The 17,854-nt window shown below is 42.9% G+C and overlaps 1 protein-coding gene across 5 annotated transcripts in view; it reads left to right on the top strand.

Annotated features, from left to right (window-relative positions):
- Positions 1 to 16,618, top strand: part of cbarpb (CACN subunit beta associated regulatory protein b) — a 31,524-nt gene extending 14,906 nt beyond the window's left edge. For all 5 annotated transcript variants that reach the window (XM_047375073.1, XM_047375075.1, XM_047375072.1 and 2 more), the window contains 6 exons: positions 1,574 to 1,736; positions 8,299 to 8,470; positions 8,590 to 8,742; positions 9,102 to 9,345; positions 9,791 to 9,977; positions 11,198 to 16,618. In XM_047375073.1, coding sequence (XP_047231029.1) covers positions 1,574 to 1,736; positions 8,299 to 8,470; positions 8,590 to 8,742; positions 9,102 to 9,345; positions 9,791 to 9,977; positions 11,198 to 12,722 — 2,444 coding nt within the window. In that variant the 3' untranslated portion in view covers positions 12,723 to 16,618. The remainder of the gene's footprint in view (positions 1 to 1,573; positions 1,737 to 8,298; positions 8,471 to 8,589; positions 8,743 to 9,101; positions 9,346 to 9,790; positions 9,978 to 11,197) is intronic.
- The last annotated feature ends 1,236 nt before the right edge of the window (positions 16,619 to 17,854 follow it).

Here is a 17,854-nt window from a genome sequence, read left to right as displayed (position 1 = left end):
ACTGAAACTCAGTAGCAACATGCTGAATAAAGGGATTTAATGATAATAAAAGACAAAAACCTTCAACACAGTACAAAATAACAGGGCATGGAGCATAGATGTAGAAACAGCCAGTACAGTAGGGAAGAAACATGCATGGTCCAGGCAAGGATCCAGGCAGAGAACACTGAGAACCAGAGAGAGCTCATATACTGAGAGAGGTGTGGAGAATGACATTGGATACAAGTGTGTCAATTAGGGGATATGTCAAGCAGCAGAGGCAGAAGGTAATCAGGGAGACTGAGGAAGGGAGACTAATTAACACAGAGAAGCTGTACTAAGACAGTACACTGGAATGTATAAGGAACAGAACATTTAGAAATAAACTTAAAAAACGAAACACAAACATATGAACTCATAAAGCAACACCTTTCTAACAACGAGCACAGGAAAATTAGCTGAACAAGGCAAGACCATCAGAACATAAAAAACATCAAGGAAATAATCAAAGCATAAACACAAAAGAAAATTAAAACCCAAACATCTGTGGATTTTGACATTAAAAAAAAGTTGTAGTATTTGATTTTTTTATTATTGGTGCCATTTATTTTTCCATTTTTCTTTTTAATCATGTTTTAATTTAAGGTTGTTTTAATGTTTACTCTCTGTGAAACGGATTGTGATTTTTATCTGTGCTATAAAAATAAACTTTACTTGCTTCCAAAATCGACCTTCCATGGCCATCAGTCCGGAGATTTAAATCCTATAAAAGAAACCTTTGGGGTGAGCTAAATTGAAGGCAGCAGAAAACCACCAACTCTGGACAATCTAGAGAGGTTATACAAGGAGGAATAGCCAAAGATCCCTCTTTATGTATGCTCCAACCTTGTAAAATTTTGTATGAGAAGACTAAAGGCTTTACTTTATGAAAAGAATTTGGTTATTTAAAGTATAGAAAGCAGGGCAATCAATCTTTGTACCACCAAGGATTTTTTTTATTTGTAATTGTGTTCTTTTCTGGCTGAGTAAGTGAACTGAAATGTTGGATTAAAATTAATACAGTATGATATTGCACTACAGCTATCTAAGATTTGATTTTATGCATTTTTACACATCCATACTGGAGTGACAATAAATGTTCCATGTCCTGTATTCATACTGAAATCAAATACTCTAAACGTGAAACTTGAGACATGAGACTTGGTGGGCAACAAATGCCCTACTTGCAATCAATATCTTAGATTTGACCAATGTTAAAGGCCAAAGTCAACATCCAAGATGAATAAATGTATCCTTTGGGGCTGTGATGTACGTCTATTCCATGGGATCAGTAAAATGATAAATAGAAATCAATTTGGCACCAGTTCATTTTGTAAAACAATTCATTAACCTAAACTTAACTTGGAGTGACTGGGGTTCAGTTATTTTGAATGTTGACCAAACAGTCACTTTTAATGCATCACTATGACAAAATAGTTACTTTTCCATCTTCCTTCCTTATCCATCTTTTATCAAAGCTGTTTTCCCTCAGTCATCTATCAACCTGAAAGTCTGACTCTCTCTGACTTCCCTCTGTCTCTTTACATTTGGGTAGAAATCACTATCAGGGTGGATGAGTCAGACTGCCTGTCCATGTCCAGCTCTCACAACCAAGAAACAGAGCGCTTCCTGTCCACGGGCCCCACGGGTCGCCGTGTCTCCTTCAATGAGGCTGCGCTCTTTGATCACGGAAAGAAAACCCAAGAGAAGGGCCGCAGGTCAGACAGCCAGCACATACACAGAGCCAAACATTTGCAGATATGTTCAGCACTCCACTCTTGGAGTGGTTGCTGGTTTCTGAGATCAAAGAATGTAAACAATTCACTATGTCCAACTTTTATGCTAGTGTAGTGCTGACAATGAATTTAGTGTCCATTATGTATGCTGTGGACACAAAAGCACATGCCCTTTCTGAGTTTTTTTGCTGTCCTACTTTTTTCCTAAAGTCCACAGTCTGAGATGCATATTTGTCAAAAATAATTATTCTATAGGACTTAAGCCAGAGTTTAATGAGGCTGTGATGGCTTTGAATTCAGAGATCTTCCCCTGGTTTGGTTTCTTATGCAATAAAAGGACACAATGATGTGAACTTTATAACAAATGTATGCCACTTCCATTGCTTGCAAAAGTACACATACACTTTGATTTTTTTTCATATTTTGTTACATTGCAACCACAGACTTCAGTGCTTTTCATTGTATATTTTCTTAACGTTTTTTACTAATACGAACCTGAAATAGTTTTTTTCCCCTTGAGTTATTTGATGCGTATAGAAAAAAAAAAATGTGCCCGTTCTCTTTTGCAAAATAGCCTATAGAACTGGCTGGGACAGCAATTTTAAAGTCTTCTTTAAAGATATTAAATTGGATTTAGGTATTGACTATGGCTGGGCCATTAGAACACATTTATGTGCCTAAAATATTTTATTGTAGCTCCAGCTGGATGTTCAGTGAGTTTGCTGGAAGGTGAAACTCTGGTCAATACTCAAGTGTTTTGCAGCTTCTAACAGCTTTTCTTCCAGGTGCGTCCCTCATTTACCTTTTTCCATCTACCCATCAACTGCGAACTATCATGAATTGCTTAGTCGAATTAGAACAAAACCAGAGGATGAAACAGACTCAGCACACAGGATAAGATGGTAAATGAGGTTTATTTCTACTGTAGACTTTGTTTAAGGAATCTTGAGTTGGAGTCGTCCAGAAGCCAGAGGAGGAGGAGGTAAACCCAGGAATCCAAGGAGAGAGAGAGAGTACTGGTGATGAGAATATTTACAGTGCAGTCCTTAGGAGAGAGTATTACCAGATGTTGGCAGGCAGGTAGGCAGGTCGACAGGCAGACAGGCAGGCAGACGGATAGGCAGACAGACAGGAGTCCACATAACTGAGGTTATGTTCCAGCAAAGATCTGTATCAGCAGCTACCTTAAGAAGCCCATGAGCTCATTAGGAGAATGCGTTGCAGCTGCAGACAATGAGCTGCCAGAACCAACCAGAAGGGGAGGAGCAGAGATCCTACAGTACCCTCCCCTCAAAGATTGCCTCCAGGCAATCCAGAACGCTTTTCAGGATGGCGTTTGTAAAAGGACGTGATGAGAGCAGGGTCCAGGATGTGAGAACGGGGAACCCAGGTTCTCTCTTCAGGTCCATATCCTGCCCAATCCACAAGATATTGAAAACCACACCCCCTACGCCGAACATCCAGGATACGATTGACCGTATATGCAGGGTGGTCATCAATGAGTCGAGCAGGAGGAGGGGGCTTGGTGGGAGGACTCAGGGGGCTTTCCGAGACTGGCTTGATCTGGGAAACATGGAAAGTAGGGTGAATGTGCATGGAAGATGGTAGTTTGAGTCTCACCGCAGATGGGTTGATGATCCTCTCGATGAGAAAAGGGCCAATGAAACGGGGGGCCAACTTTCTAGAAGTATCTTTTAATTTAATATTCCTGGTGGAAAGCCAGACTCTGATTGATGCGGTAGACAGGTGCATCAGAACGGCTAACCTCTTATTTTGTCCCAGGGTGCGTAGGAGGGTCCTCCTGGTCTGTTGCCAGATCCTACAACACCTGGAAACATAATGCTGAACAGAGGGGACCAGGATGTCAGATTCAACACTGGGAAACAGCGGGGGTAGATAGCCCAGTGAAGCCTCAAAGGGGGACAAACCGGTAGCAGAGGAAGTATGTGTGTTGTGAGCATAGTCGATCCATGTGAGATGTTTGCACCAAGAAGAGGGGTTGTCATTTATTACGCACCTCAAGGCGACTTCAAGTTCCTGGTTGCATCTTTCTGTCTGTCCATTAGATTGGGGGTGGTATCCAGACGAAAGACTTACAGAGGCACCAAGAGCTTTGCAAAACTCCTTCCAAACTTGCAAGATGAACTGCGAGCCTCGGTCAGAAACAACGTCCAAAGGTATGCCATGGATGCGGAAAACGTGGAGAACCAGGAGTTGGGCAGTCTCCAATGCAGATGGAAGCTTGGGTAAAGGAACAAAATGGGCTGTTTTAGAGAATCTGTCAACAACAGTAAGGATGACTGTGTTACCGTCAGATGGCGGGAGACCAGTGATGAAATCAACGGAAATGTGGGACCAGGGGCGGCTAGGGGTGGGCAGAGGTTGAAGAAGACCAGCAGGGGGTTGATTAGTGTTCTTGTTTCGAGCACATGTGGGACAAGCTGCAACAAAATCTTTAATGTTGAGGTTCATAGTCGGCCACCAGAAAAACCTTTTGGTAAATGTGATCATACGAGTCACCCCAGGATGACAAGTCAATTTATTGTTGTGCACCCAATCCAGAACTTTATTGACGACAGAGTTGGGAACGAACAGCTTGCCCACTGGGCCAGTACCTGGGTCAGGTTCAGACCTCTGTGCCTCCCTGATGTCCTTTTCAATGGCCCAGGTGAGGGCGCCCACAATACAAGAATCTGGTAGGATGGAAGCTTCAGTCTTGAGTTGGTCAGAAAGAGAGAACTGGCGAGAGAGAGCGTCAGGCTTAATGTTCTTGGAACCGGGTCTGTAGGAGATAGAAAAATGAAAACGAGCAAAAAACAGAGACCAACGGGCTTGTCTGGGGTTAAGTCTCATGGCATTTTGAATGTAGGAGAGGTTCTTATGATCAGTCCAAATGAGAAAAGGGGCTTCAGTACCCTCTAACCAATGCCGCCATTCCTCAAGCGCCAACTTGATGGCTAACAGTTCACGGTTGCCCACATCATAATTTTGCTCTGCTGGAGACAAGCGACAAGAAAAATAGGCACATGGATGTACCTTATCATCCAGAGGAGACTGTTGAGATAGAATAGCCCCTACTCCAATGTCAGAAGCATCAACCTCTACAATAAATTGTGCACATGGATCAGGATGGGTCAATATGGGTGCTGAAGAAAATAGAGTCTTTAATTCCCCAAATGCCCTTTCTGCCTCAGGAGTCCAATGGAACGTTTTCAGAGAGGAGGTGAGTTGATTGAGAGGTGCAGTGACCTGACTGTAGTTCCTTGTAAACCTCCTATAAAAATGTGCAAATCCCAAGAACCTTTGAAGCTGCCTGCGATCAGTTGGAGTAGGCCACTCTGCCACTGCCTTGGTTTTCTCGGGATCAGTTCTGTACCTGCCTGCCTCAAAAATAAAACCCAAAAAAGACACAGATGTGACACTGAATTCGCACTTTTCGGCTTTAACAAAGAGTTGATTCTCAAAAAGTCTCTGGAGAACTGTTCTGACATGCTGGCGATGTTGTTCTATGTCCTGGGAAAAAATCAAAATGTCATCCAGATAAACGAAAACAAAGAGGTTGAGAAAGTCACGAAGAACATCATTAATAAGAGCCTGGAAAACAGCGGGTGCATTAGTCAACCCGAAAGGCATAACCAAATACTCAAAATGTCCTAGGGGGGTTTTGAAAGCTGTTTTCCACTCATCACCCTCTCGGATCCGGACCAAATGGTAAGCATTGCGCAGGTCGAGTTTAGTGAAGATCTTGGCAGAATGTAATTGTTCATGTATGGAATCAATAAGTGGTAGTGGGTATTTATTTTTAATAGTGATTTGATTCAATCCTCTATAATCAATACAAGGTCTTAATGTGCCGTCCTTCTTACCCACGAAGAAGAATCCGGCGCCAACAGGGGAGGTAGACGGACGAATGATCCCAGATGCTAAAGAATCCTCAATGTACTCTTTCATGACCCTTCTCTCGGGTCCGGAGAGTTTAAAGAGTCTGCTGGATGGTAGCGGAGCGCCTGGGAGGAGATCAATAGGGCAGTCATAGGGGCGATGCAGAGGTAAAGAAAGAGCCCCTTGTTTGCTAAACACAGGTGCGAGATTGTGGTATTCAGGTGGAACTTTGGACAGATCAACAGGCTCAGAAGGTTTGAGTTGTTTGATAGAGTGAGAGACAGCAGTCTTTAAGCAGTTCTGGAGATAGAGATTACTCCATCTCTCTACTCTGCCCTCCACCCAATTAATAACGGGATTATGTTTCTGCAACCAGGGAAACCCCAAAACTAATTGTGGAGAGATGGAAGAGACAACAAAGAACTCACCCCATTCATGATGGTTACCAGAGGTGATGATGTGAAAATGAGGCACTTTAAATCTCACTTGAGACATGGTTTGACCAGTGATGCCAGTGACAGAAAGGGAATTGTTGAGAGGCTGAGAGGGTATTTGAAGTTTATCAACCAGATCCGAGGAAATAAGATTCTGTTCAGCACCAGAATCAATAAAAGCATCAACAGGAAACTTCTCTTGGCCAACAATAATAGTGACCGGAAAACACAGACGAGAGACATGGGAAGAATGGGATATGCTCATCAAAGTCCCCTGACCTATTGACGAGCCCTCTCTTTTCCCTTCTTGGGGCATCTTGTGATAAAATGTCCTCCTTGTCCACAATATAGGCAAAGACCACCCTCAAAGCGGCGTTGTCGTTCCTCTGGGGAGAGTCGAGTGTGACTAATCTGCATTGGCTCCGGTTCCGCAGATCCCTCTGAAGAGGAAGTGGGAAAGTGGTTCGAGGCGCCAGAGAGTGCTGCCACTGTGAATTGTAGTTCCTTTCTGTTTGTCTCTCTCTTAGACGGTTGTCAATGCGGATCAATAGGTTGATTAATTCATCCAGTCTTTCGGGTTCATCTCTCAAAACCAACTGGTCCTTTACTTGATCTGCAAGGGAATTAACAAAAATACCCTTGAGTGCCGCTTCATCCCAACCCACCTCGTGCGCTGCCACCCGGAAGTCGATGGCGAACTCCGCCAACGCTCTCCTTCCCTGTTTGAGGGTGAGTATCTTCTTAGCCACTGCCTCCTGCTGGAGTGGTTGATCGAAGACTCTCTTGAAGTGACTGAAAAAAATGGCATAACTAAGAGACTCAACAGGGTTAGATGCCAAATAGGCGTGTGCCCAGCGCAGACCAGATCCCTTTAGCGAGGTAACAATATAACTAATCTTGGAGGCAGCAGTAGGGAAAAGGGAGGGGGAATGACTAAATGCTAATTCACACTGGAGAGAAAAACCACCAAAGTTATTAGGATTACCATCAAACAGTTCAGACGGACGGAAGTCAGGCTCTCGGATCCCAGAAGATAAAATTGTGGGTGGCTGAGGATTCTCTAAACGAGCTGGAGGATTGGAAGAGGCAGGTGAGAGTTTGGTTATGATTTCGCTTAAAGCATGAACCATATCACCAAGTTCTGTGAGATGAGAATCCGTAGTCCTTTGTTGTTGCAGTAGCTGTTGAAGCATGGTTTCAGTAGATTGTAGGCGTTCCTTTAAGGAAGTCTGTTCATCATCTGAATTGTTCTTCGACATGTTAGATGGCTGGAACATACTATCATGAATTGCTTAGATAGTCGAATTAGAACAAAACCAGAGGATGAAACAGACTCAGCACACAGGATAAGACGGTAAATGAGGTTTATTTCTACTGTAGACTTTGTTTAAGGAATCTTGAGTTGGAGTTGTCCAGAAGCCAGAGGAGGTAAACCCAGGAATCCAAGGAGAGAGAGAGAGAGTACTGGTGATGAGAATATTTACAGTGCAGTCCTTAGGAGGGAGTATTACCAGGTGTTGGCAGGCAGGTAGGCAGATAGGCAGGTCGACAGGAGTCCACATAACTGAGGTTATGTTCCAGCAAAGGTCTGTATCAGCAGCTACCTTAAGAAGCCCATGAGCTCATTAGGAGAATGCGTTGCAGCTGCAGACAATGAGCTGCCAGAACCAACCAGAAGGGGAGGAGCAGAGATCCTACACGAACAGTTTCCTTGTGGTTGTAAAACATTCCACTGTCACTGCCATGTATGAAGATAGTGTGTTCAGGGCAATGAGCAGTGTTAGGTTCTGCCACTTACAGCGGAGTTGACTACTAAAAGCTCCACTGTCGACACATTCTCTCACCTCATCTGGGACTCTCTTCAGCTCTTCCAAAGGTACCATGGGCCTCCTGACTGCTGCCTGATTCATCCTTTCCATCCTAAGCCTGTCTGTTTAGGGTTAGGGTTTGCTAGGTTTAAAGTCACGCCATAGTATTTCCATTATCAAAATATGGATTGAACAGAGCTCTGTCAGGTGTTCAAAGTCTTATTGGACCTAATTGAAATTCACATCACACTTTTCATGTGTTTATTTTAAATTTGAAACTCTTATGTATTACTTTGTGTCAGGTTATCGTGGCTTGTGGTTGCAACGTTACAAAATGATAAAACGTTGAAGGGGTAGTAGTACTTTTGAAAGGCACTGTACATCTTCTGCTGTAAACACTTCTTCACTCACGCACCTCAGGTACACTCTGACCGAAGGCGACTTCCACCACCTGAAGAACGCACGGCTCACGAACCTTCACATCCCCCCACCGGCACTCAAAATAGTCACAATTCATGAGTGCGACTCGGCTGAAAACACCATCACAATTGCAACGCGGCCTGTTGCTAAATCAGCGCTTTCCATATTCCAGGTGGGAGACTGAGATTCTGTTTTATGAGACATAGTTTTCCTTTAAGAAAATGAAAAAACACACATGCTCAACCGATACAGCATAAAACAAATACTTTTATGTTTTTGTTGTGCTTTTAGCCAATGCTGTGCCCCCTGCCACAAACTCCACTGATCAGCCTAAGTGTGAATCCCAGCAGCGCCCTTCCCGGGGATGCTCTCAATTCTGTGGTTGACAACAGCTTCCGTGAGAACTCTGTAGCTCTTGGCACAATGGAACCAAGTTCCAGCTCTGTAAGTAACATCAACCTAATTTTAAATATACACAATAAATAGGCAGTCACCAAAAATTATGTGGAAGTGTATAAATACTGTCCAAAGACAGTAGAAAAAAACTAGAAACAAGTAGTGTATAATTCAGGCCACGACGATGCAAGCATGGATCACTTGTCAAGTGAGGTATTTTTGGCTAGACTTTGCACCTTAAGTCATCTCTACACAAATTAGAGGACCACACAGCATGAACAAGAATGATGGTTGAAGAGTAAATGTGGAAACGCCCAGTTAGAGTTGGACTGTCGGAAAGGTTTCCACTCAGACTGCTGCTATAGGCAGGTTTTTGCGCATGACTATGTTTCTGTGTCTTTGCTTAGATTGAGATGATGCGAGCGAGGCCCAGGGACAGAGGCAGCAGTGTCAGCGTTGGAGAGGCAGCGACAGCGATGGGGAACAGTGGCATCGGCCTTGCCGGCGGCATTGCAGGAAGTCCGAGGCCTGTCTTGCAGTTTCTCACTAAACTGCGGCGCCATGCTAGTTTGGAGGGGGCCAGCCCCTACTTCAAAATAAAAAAGTGGAAGCTGGACAGCAGCCAGCGAGCATCGAGCCTGGACACAAGAGGTAATTTCTGATACATTATCTCTGGTCTGTTCCATACATTTTTTTTCAGTAGATGTTTCTTTTTATTTGCTTGTACTGTTTCTTTGCCCAAAATCTCTCATGGTAAACAGATAACAGTGTAGCAGGGAGCTCCAGCAACCAACTGTGAGCTGCCTTTTGACTGAGCTGGATGTGCACATACAAGCATACAAGACAGATGGCTCAATGACGTAAAGTTTGGTCGTTCCAAATATTTTGAGCCCTTGACTTAATCCTCTCTGCCGCTAACCTCATTTTCCATGCACACACTCTTTGCAGTTCCTCCCAATGCTCTTTTCTTCTTGCTCCAAAGAGATCACAAAATCCCAAACAGTTGGACAGAGCTTTTAGCTGAATTAGACGTAACTTCGCTCCTGCTGTCAAAACTTGTCAAACCCAATGCTCTTTCTTCGTCTTTGGTGTTCAGGCTCTCCAAAGCGGAGGCAGTTCCAGCGCCAGAGAGCCGCCAGTGAAAGCATGGACCAGGACGACAACACTCACCACATTGACCTCATCCAATACATCACAGGCACCCAGGATGTCCCCTACTATCAGAGCCAACCCACCACACGCCTCCTGTCACCCCCATCCACACCACCCCCCTCCCTCGGCAGGTATCTTTAATTCCCTTGCCATTCATCCCGTCCACTGCTTTGCTGCCTTGCAACCATGTTTTACTGCAGCTAGAGAAGCTATGATAATATTTTACACTAAACTAAAACTCTGAGTCTCAATACTCCCTCATTAACCTGCCTGATTAACTCCTCAAAAGGTTGTGTCAGGCCAAACAAGGCCCCATTCAAGACCTATATGCCTATGCAGTCCGAAAAAAGGTGGAGTTTGATTCAAGGGTTTTCCAGGTCTGGAAAATAATGAAAATTGTCTGAATTTCCAGACTATATTTCAGTTTTCATCTTCTAAAAGCTGTATATATTTATCCACCTGTTCAGTCATCCACACATTGATCTGTATGTCCAGCAATCAATCTGTTCATGTGAATGAACCATGTATATGGATTAAAAACAAAAAATTTAGACATTTGTTTTATACCATTCTTTGTCTTTTTTTGGAGGAACAATTTTACTGTGAGATGTCAACACTGACCTCCTGTAAAAATACTACTTCAACATAATCCAGCCACTCATGTGACAAAGTTCCAGTAAACAAGAGGTCTTTTAAACCCAATAACATGTTTCAAGCAGGATGTTGGGGATTCCCGGAGTGCTCTTCCCTCCCCCCCAGAGTAGTGTGGAAAATTGGGACACAGAGTTTATTTCTGGCATAAAAACCCATTCCATTGCTAACATGGCTGGGTAATTTCACAATGTCCTCAAACATTAGATTGTTTTCCATCTTTCTATCTTAGTTATTTAAATTTAGTTTTATAAAACATATGCTTGGTCTACAATTTTCAATTTTCTAGTGATAAACATTAAATAATCACGTAAACATTAATGTTTATTGTTTTTGCTTACTGATATTGTATAATATGTCTTTTCTTAGAAGCTGCCATGAGCAAAATCATTTTATGAGCCTGTTACTCAAGTCATTTTATGCTCCATCGAACATGTGTTTTTTTAGAATCCGAAAGCAGCATATTATCGCAGTTCCTGTGGCTTCAGAGATTTACCTCTCAGAGGACATTCAGCAGCAGCCATTGCAAGTCATACAAATCATTCTGTGCTCTGTGAACACAGCAATGCCTCACAAAAATGTGCTTCTTAGGTCAAAGCCCTGACTCTGACACTTGTGTTGCACTTGTATCCTTTTTCCTCCCAGTTTGTTTTATTATTGCATTTTGTTTTGTCTCCCAATCCCTGTTTGCACACTGCAGGGTAGAGGTTGAGGTGGTGGTGGAGCCCAGCTGCAGCCATGCTGGGCCCGGGGTTATTGGCCTGTCCCCTGATCCTGAAGAAGAGAGCCTCTCTGTGATGAGGAGGGAAAGCGGCTACTCCATAGACTCCTTCCAACCCCAGGATCCACAGTCACTTTACAGAGACATCTGGACACTACGTGCATCACTTGAGCAGTACGCTGCCTCTGACCAGAGCAGCAACGACAGGAACTCAGTTTGCAGTGATGCTGACAGTGTTTGTTCACTGGGCCTACGCACAGATGCTGAAAGAGTAGGGCTTCCCAGTTACCCATCCCTGGACTTAGGGGATGAGGCAGAGGGGGGGGAGGAAAACAAGGACTTATTTGCTTATCCGAATGCTAAGTTGGGAATACAAGAGTCAAGAAAGAGAAAACAGGGTAGCACAGAATCAGAGGGAAGGGGTAGTGATGGAGAATCAGGTACTCGTAAACTTTTACAGATGGACAGCGGGTATGCGTCAATAGAGGCTCCGTCTCGAGGTCCAGAGGACCTGAGACTGTTTAGCAGCAGCAGCAGCAGCATCACTGGCAGCCCTAAAGACAGAACTGCCTATGAAAAAAGGCATCATTTCACCAATGCAGGGCGCACAGGCACTATTGGTGAGAGTTTTGAGTCTCATCTGTTCGAGGAGGAGCCTGAAGATGAGTTGTTGCTGGGTGCCAGTGGAGGAGATTCCATTGAAAAAAGTGCTAGTGCTTTAAGCTGGCTGCCATATGGTCAGATGCTCACCCTTCAAGAATCTGCAAAACCTCCACCTCAGCCGACAACCCTTCATCACCGTGACTACAGCATAGATGAGAAAACAGATGCTCTCTTCCACGAGTACCTCCGCCATGACCCTCAGTTTGACTTGCAAGAATCACCAAGAAAACATCGCTCCCACATCCAACTTCGCAAGCAGTGGCAGCGCCACAAGCAGTGGAGCGACCCCGGCGTCAGACACTTCCAGTCCTCCTTTGAAAGACACCGGATCCCTTTGCGAAGGGGGGAAAGTGTAAACTACCCCTTGGACACAAGCTACCATAGTACACTGCCCCGCATCGTCAGTGCACCTGATGAGGAGACCAGCGATGGAACTGGCAGCACTCCTGACAATTCAAAAGTTGAGCCAATGATTGCTGAGTCTGCAGGAAAGGACAAGAAACTCACTGTCACAGGCTCAGAGGACCACACATATTCCTCTCTTCCAACTCTTCAACCTTCCATATCTGAAAAAGATGGAGAGCTGGCTGAGCAACTCGATACTCAGGAGGACAGCAAACAATGCAGGCACCCTCCTGAACCCCCGGACGAGCGCTCCCCCTCTCACCCGACTGACTCCTCGGGTTATGGCCCTCAAACTATCACAGCAGAGCTCACAGACAAACTGACTGCTAACCTGGATGAGAGGCTATACACTGCCCTTCGTCAAACCAAGGACACAGCTGCCGAGTGTACAACCATGATGGCCACACATGCCTCCCCAGACCACAGCCCAGTGTAGCAGGGCTCCAGTCATCCGCTTTGTCAGCCTCACTTAACTTGATACACAATTTCTATTGATTTCAGTTTGCCTTCATGACTTCTTTTGTGCATGGCTTGAGTGGTGAAATCTAGAGCCATGAATAAAACCTTGAACCATTGTGCTTTGAACCAGTCCACGATTGAAACCTTCAAACCAGGTGATTAAATGTTAACATTTTAAACCTGTTTAATATTTCCATTTTGGAGTTTACAAATGAAGATTATCATGGAAAACAATATATTAGCAGAGTAACATGCTAAAACATTACACTGCTTTACTGATAAATGTGTCATTTTGAGCCATTTATATATCTGGATTCAGTTTTTGTCACCAATGATGTCTTTCCAGTAAGAATACCTGAAGCTGAGGGCAGGTACAGCCTCTGCTCAGTGATCCACTGTGAAACCAGGTGCTATTGAACAAATGGAAAGCTCTTGATTTAGGTACAACAGTTAGCTGCTAGTCATAGTTAGCTGTAATAAATAATTGATTAAAATTTTAATTAATCTGTCAAAACCATATGAAGCAGATTAATCTCCATGTTGGAAGATTCTAGGTCACATTAAACCTTCCAGGAAAAAGAACGAATGAGGTTCAAACTGGTTGTTTAGACTGCCTTCAAAAAATGAACGATCTACAAGCTCACAATCTTCTGAAAGGCAAGGCAGATTTTTTGTATTCTTATGAAGGGAAGCTAATTTTCTTTTTCTTTGCTCAGGTTGTTTCTCAACTTTATTTCATATTTCTTATTTACTTTTAATTTATTTAATGGGAGGTCATATATTTTAGAACATCTGGCAAGCTTAAAGGACAATTTAGAAACTGTCAAAGTGTATATGTAGGAGCTCAATAAGCTCTTAGCACTCTGGGCATCACTGACACACTGTGTGTCTGTCTTGGCAAGAAAAATAGACCTCTTTTTACAGGTTTACAGTCATCTTTTAGGCAGTCACATAAAAGCTACTGAACATGACGGGTATATTGTGCCAGACTCTCAATACGTGCTTTAGCTTTCAGCATACACTGATCGAAACATTATGAGCACTGGCAGGCGATGTGAAAATGACCACTGGCAGGCTATGTGAAAAACTCTCGCTTCTTTTATAAACAAATCATGACGGCATGGGATTAAGACACATTTTCAACATCTGTTTGTGTTTTGTGAAAGGACTGAGGTGCTGAGGGAAGTTGAAGTCAACCAACCGTTGGCACTTCCCTGGCTCATCAAGCGAGGTAGGCACCACCTGGGCTAGATGACTTCTGAAAGAGTAAGCAGCTTCGCCATTCGAGAGTATGATGAAGCAATTGAAGCGGGTCTCTGTGGCCAGCTGGTTGGTGAATGTTAGCCAAAAAACAAACGGGGGACCACCTCTGTGCAGTTTGACGTACATTATCTGTAGTCATAAACACACAGGATAAGTTGCTCTGAAGTGTGGCTAGCCAAAACAAATCATTGCACTTCAGCTAGGTAAAGACTTTTCAGGAGAAGGTACACCACACACCACAGATGTGTTTACCCCCTAAGGAGATTTCTGACATTTTACGTGTAATTCTCTATATCGACCTTGCAGACCTCCTTTGGTTTCATGATGCTAGCTTTATTTTTTAAAGCTTACACATGTTCGGGCTATTGCTGGTTTTTATGAATGGCCAAAGTAGGCTTAGAGAGTGGCTTGTCATTCTGGGTTCATGGTGGAACTGTTTTGCAAGGGGGGCGTCTGAATATCTCTTCATCATGACACCCGTTACTCAATGGGAAACATTAGGCAGCAAATAAAGAGTTTGTCTTTAAAGTTGACGTGTCAGAAGGAGTTTGATAAGGGTGAAATTAGTGCATCTTGATGACGGAGACAGAGCAACTCCAAAACTGCAGCTCTTGTGCAGCGTTCTTGGTCTGTAGAGGTCAGGATCTATCAAAAGTGGTCTTAAGGAGGTGAACTAGTAACAGGGAAGTGGCTCATTTATGCACGTGGGAAGCGAAGGCAGACCTGTGTGGTCCAACCCAACACATGAGCTACTATAGTTCAAATTGTTCAAATGTAAATGCTTGTTCTGAGAGAAAGGTCTGAGAGAATACATAGTCAATTGAAGTTTGCTGCATGTGGGGTAACCTTGCTGACCCCGGCACCACCAAAAACCTCCAACAATTAGTCATTCATGTGGATTTTTCTTTGAGATGTGCCACCTTCCAAGGCATTGCTGTAGACCATGTACAGACTTTCACAGAATTACACAACAAGGAGTTTTCTGCTCGACCTGACCTCCAAATTCCCAAGATTTTAGTCCAGTCGATCACCTGTGGGATTTGTTGAACAAACAAGTCAGATCCATGGAGGACCTTACTCACAGTTTACAGGGATCAAAGCATTGGCTGCTAAAAATTGAAGAATGTAGTGGAGTCAGTGCCCCTACGGGTCAGGGGCAGCAAAAAGGGGACCAATACACTATAAGGCAGGTGGTCATATTAAACCTGATTGGTATATGGTACTGTCATCATTGTGTTTCCTTTCCAGCCTGAAGAACTTAATTCAAAACTGAACCAAACAGAGATCAAATTTTATTCAGTCCAACTCTTAATCCCCTGTTTACTCATTTTGTGTGATTCCAATAAATATGAGCTGCTATTCAAGTAAAACAACATCCATTAGATTATGCAGTAAGAAGAAAGAGAGGAAGCACTATAGTATGTTATTATTCCTGAGCATCTCCTGAGTCAGTTTGATCATATACTTGTTATACCCATAATGTTTTCCTCAGATGGGCTGTAAAGATCCCTTTCCCTCAGATGTGGAGCAAGAGGACAACTGCAGATGATGGGGATGAATATTAATCATGAGAGGGGGAAGGAAGTCCTCCTTGTAGCCCCCCAATCTCCGCTGTCTCCTTCTTTGATGCTGTTGCCTTACATTAACAGCAAAAGGCTTCTCCTCTGTTTGGGTGGATGATGATGATAATGCCTCTTTCCAGATTAGATCTTCCCCTTCTGCATGAAAAAAAAAATCGTTTGTTATGTCAAAGTGGGCAAGAGCATTATTCCTCACCTGACTGAGATAAAAGGAGTTGAATGCAAATAAGAGAGCATGGAGTCTCAAAGTGTTGTTCTCTCCTTTCATTCACGCCACATGCACATTGAACCATTATCTCCCAAATGTTATGTCATTAGCAAGAGGGTAATAAGATAACTTAAACACCAGTAGGGTAAAAGGTTTCTTAAGAAAGAGGAAAACAGCTGCTTTCCCTGCACATCAAAAGCCTGAAACATTTCTGATCTGAGTCACTGGGAAAGTTTAGAAATCACAAAGAAAATGTCCACATTGATTGAGTGAAATAGTGCCGATGTAAAAATGTTACAGTTTGCTGTGTATTCAAGCACAATATTGCAAGAACTAGACTAAATCAATGTTCTTCATTAGATTTAGACTGATGCTGTAACAGTGAAGTAAATGGTGATTGTATACAATCGGTAGCCTGTCAAATGCATTTGGTGCCATAGCCACATGTAGGACTGCATGAGAGTTAACATTTTAAAACAAAGTCTTTATTCTTTCTCAGACTTATAGTACAAAATAATGAAGTCCATTATTTATAATAATTTGTTAAAGGCAGAGACTTTTTGTATTTTATGGAAACCACTTTCAAGAGCCAGACTCAAATGATGTAAACCATTAGATTGTGTGAGATTTATCTCTTAAAAAGTGAATCGGTATTCTTTGCTTGTTTGTAGACTTCATTTCTTTAGGAAAGAAAACATGATACGCTTTCATTGAAACTTTGCTTCTGTTAGGTCAAATCTATTTAAGCTTGAGGGACCAAATTGTTGAAAAAGTGTTATTTTAGGCTTGTTTTACAATCTGTGAATAAATGAATGAAGCTAAGTTGGCCAGAGTGTGCTTTTTTAAAAGGGAATGGTAGTTTATCAACAAGTGGGAAAAGAGTACAGCTCTCTCATGAATCTCATTTCATTTTTCTCTCTGTTGCTTCGGCTAATATTGATTTTTTTTTTTGCCTCTCCTTATCACCTCCTCTAAATTAACTGGTGAGAAAAGCCAAATCGAGTCTGTCATCAACAAAGTGGACTTCTCAAATGTTTGTCTTTTTCATGCCTTTTAGACGATCCCTCTAGCCAGCTGGAGGTTTTAACACCTTTAGATAAGAGTGGTTGAACACAGCCACACAATGAGATTTTACCGAGACAGACATGGTCTAAATCAAATAATGCTGAAACTCTCAAATAACAGCCCAAGATACCATAATCCATTGCAACATTTAACATCCTGGCATGCTACAATGGCTAAGTTGCATCTACATATCTACCTGCTTGGGATTTTCTAGTGAACTGATTGTTGGACAATAATGGGACCTTATGAAATGTTAAAATCCACCTGCAAGCGTGCTGATTAATTAATGTAAAACATTAATCAAATTATGCCTCCCAGCAGCACGAGCTTTTCCACACCTACGTGTCGTGCAGCTCAATGAAATTGCAAATTGGTACTTCTATCTTAATTTCACAGCTTCAAACTGAACCCGCTAACCTTTCTTTTTCACTCAGACTGCGAAACATATCTAGAGGTTAATGGCAACCTTGCCTTGAAATCCTTTTCCACAATTGTTTTTAACAGATCGTCGTACTTTAGAAGAAGAGCAGATAGTGAAGACCCCTTTGGTTCCATGAAAATTAGAAATGTCTCACTCAAATCCAAAGTATCGACTCTCTAATGATCTCTGGATGTTTGGTGTTTTGTTTGTTTTCTCTCCCCTCTCTCCTCCACTGGTAGGGTTACTGACTGTGAGCAGTCACACCTTTAACTGATTCGGTGACTACCCACTGGGGGTTCAGGATTTAGCGCTCCTGACTTTCAGGCCCAGAATGCCTATGGTGTTAGTGGTACTCAAGCTAACCCTTAGCGTCTCTGTGTACATCTAGATGTTCTAGAACTCGGTGTTTATGGACCTTTTCCAGTAATCCAATCTTCTTAAAAATACCCATGAGAGGAGCTGCTGGATTTACTTATGTGGTTTACTTAGGTGCAATGGGGGAGCTACCAACTGATAAGGCATCAGTTGGCAACTCTTACTTGCAAGAAGACAGAATAAACAAACTACAAACG

This window comes from Girardinichthys multiradiatus, chromosome 9, assembly GCF_021462225.1.
Source record: "Girardinichthys multiradiatus isolate DD_20200921_A chromosome 9, DD_fGirMul_XY1, whole genome shotgun sequence".
NCBI classification, from domain to species: Eukaryota; Metazoa; Chordata; class Actinopteri; order Cyprinodontiformes; family Goodeidae; genus Girardinichthys; species Girardinichthys multiradiatus.
This window is presented reverse-complemented; position numbering and strand designations above follow the sequence as displayed.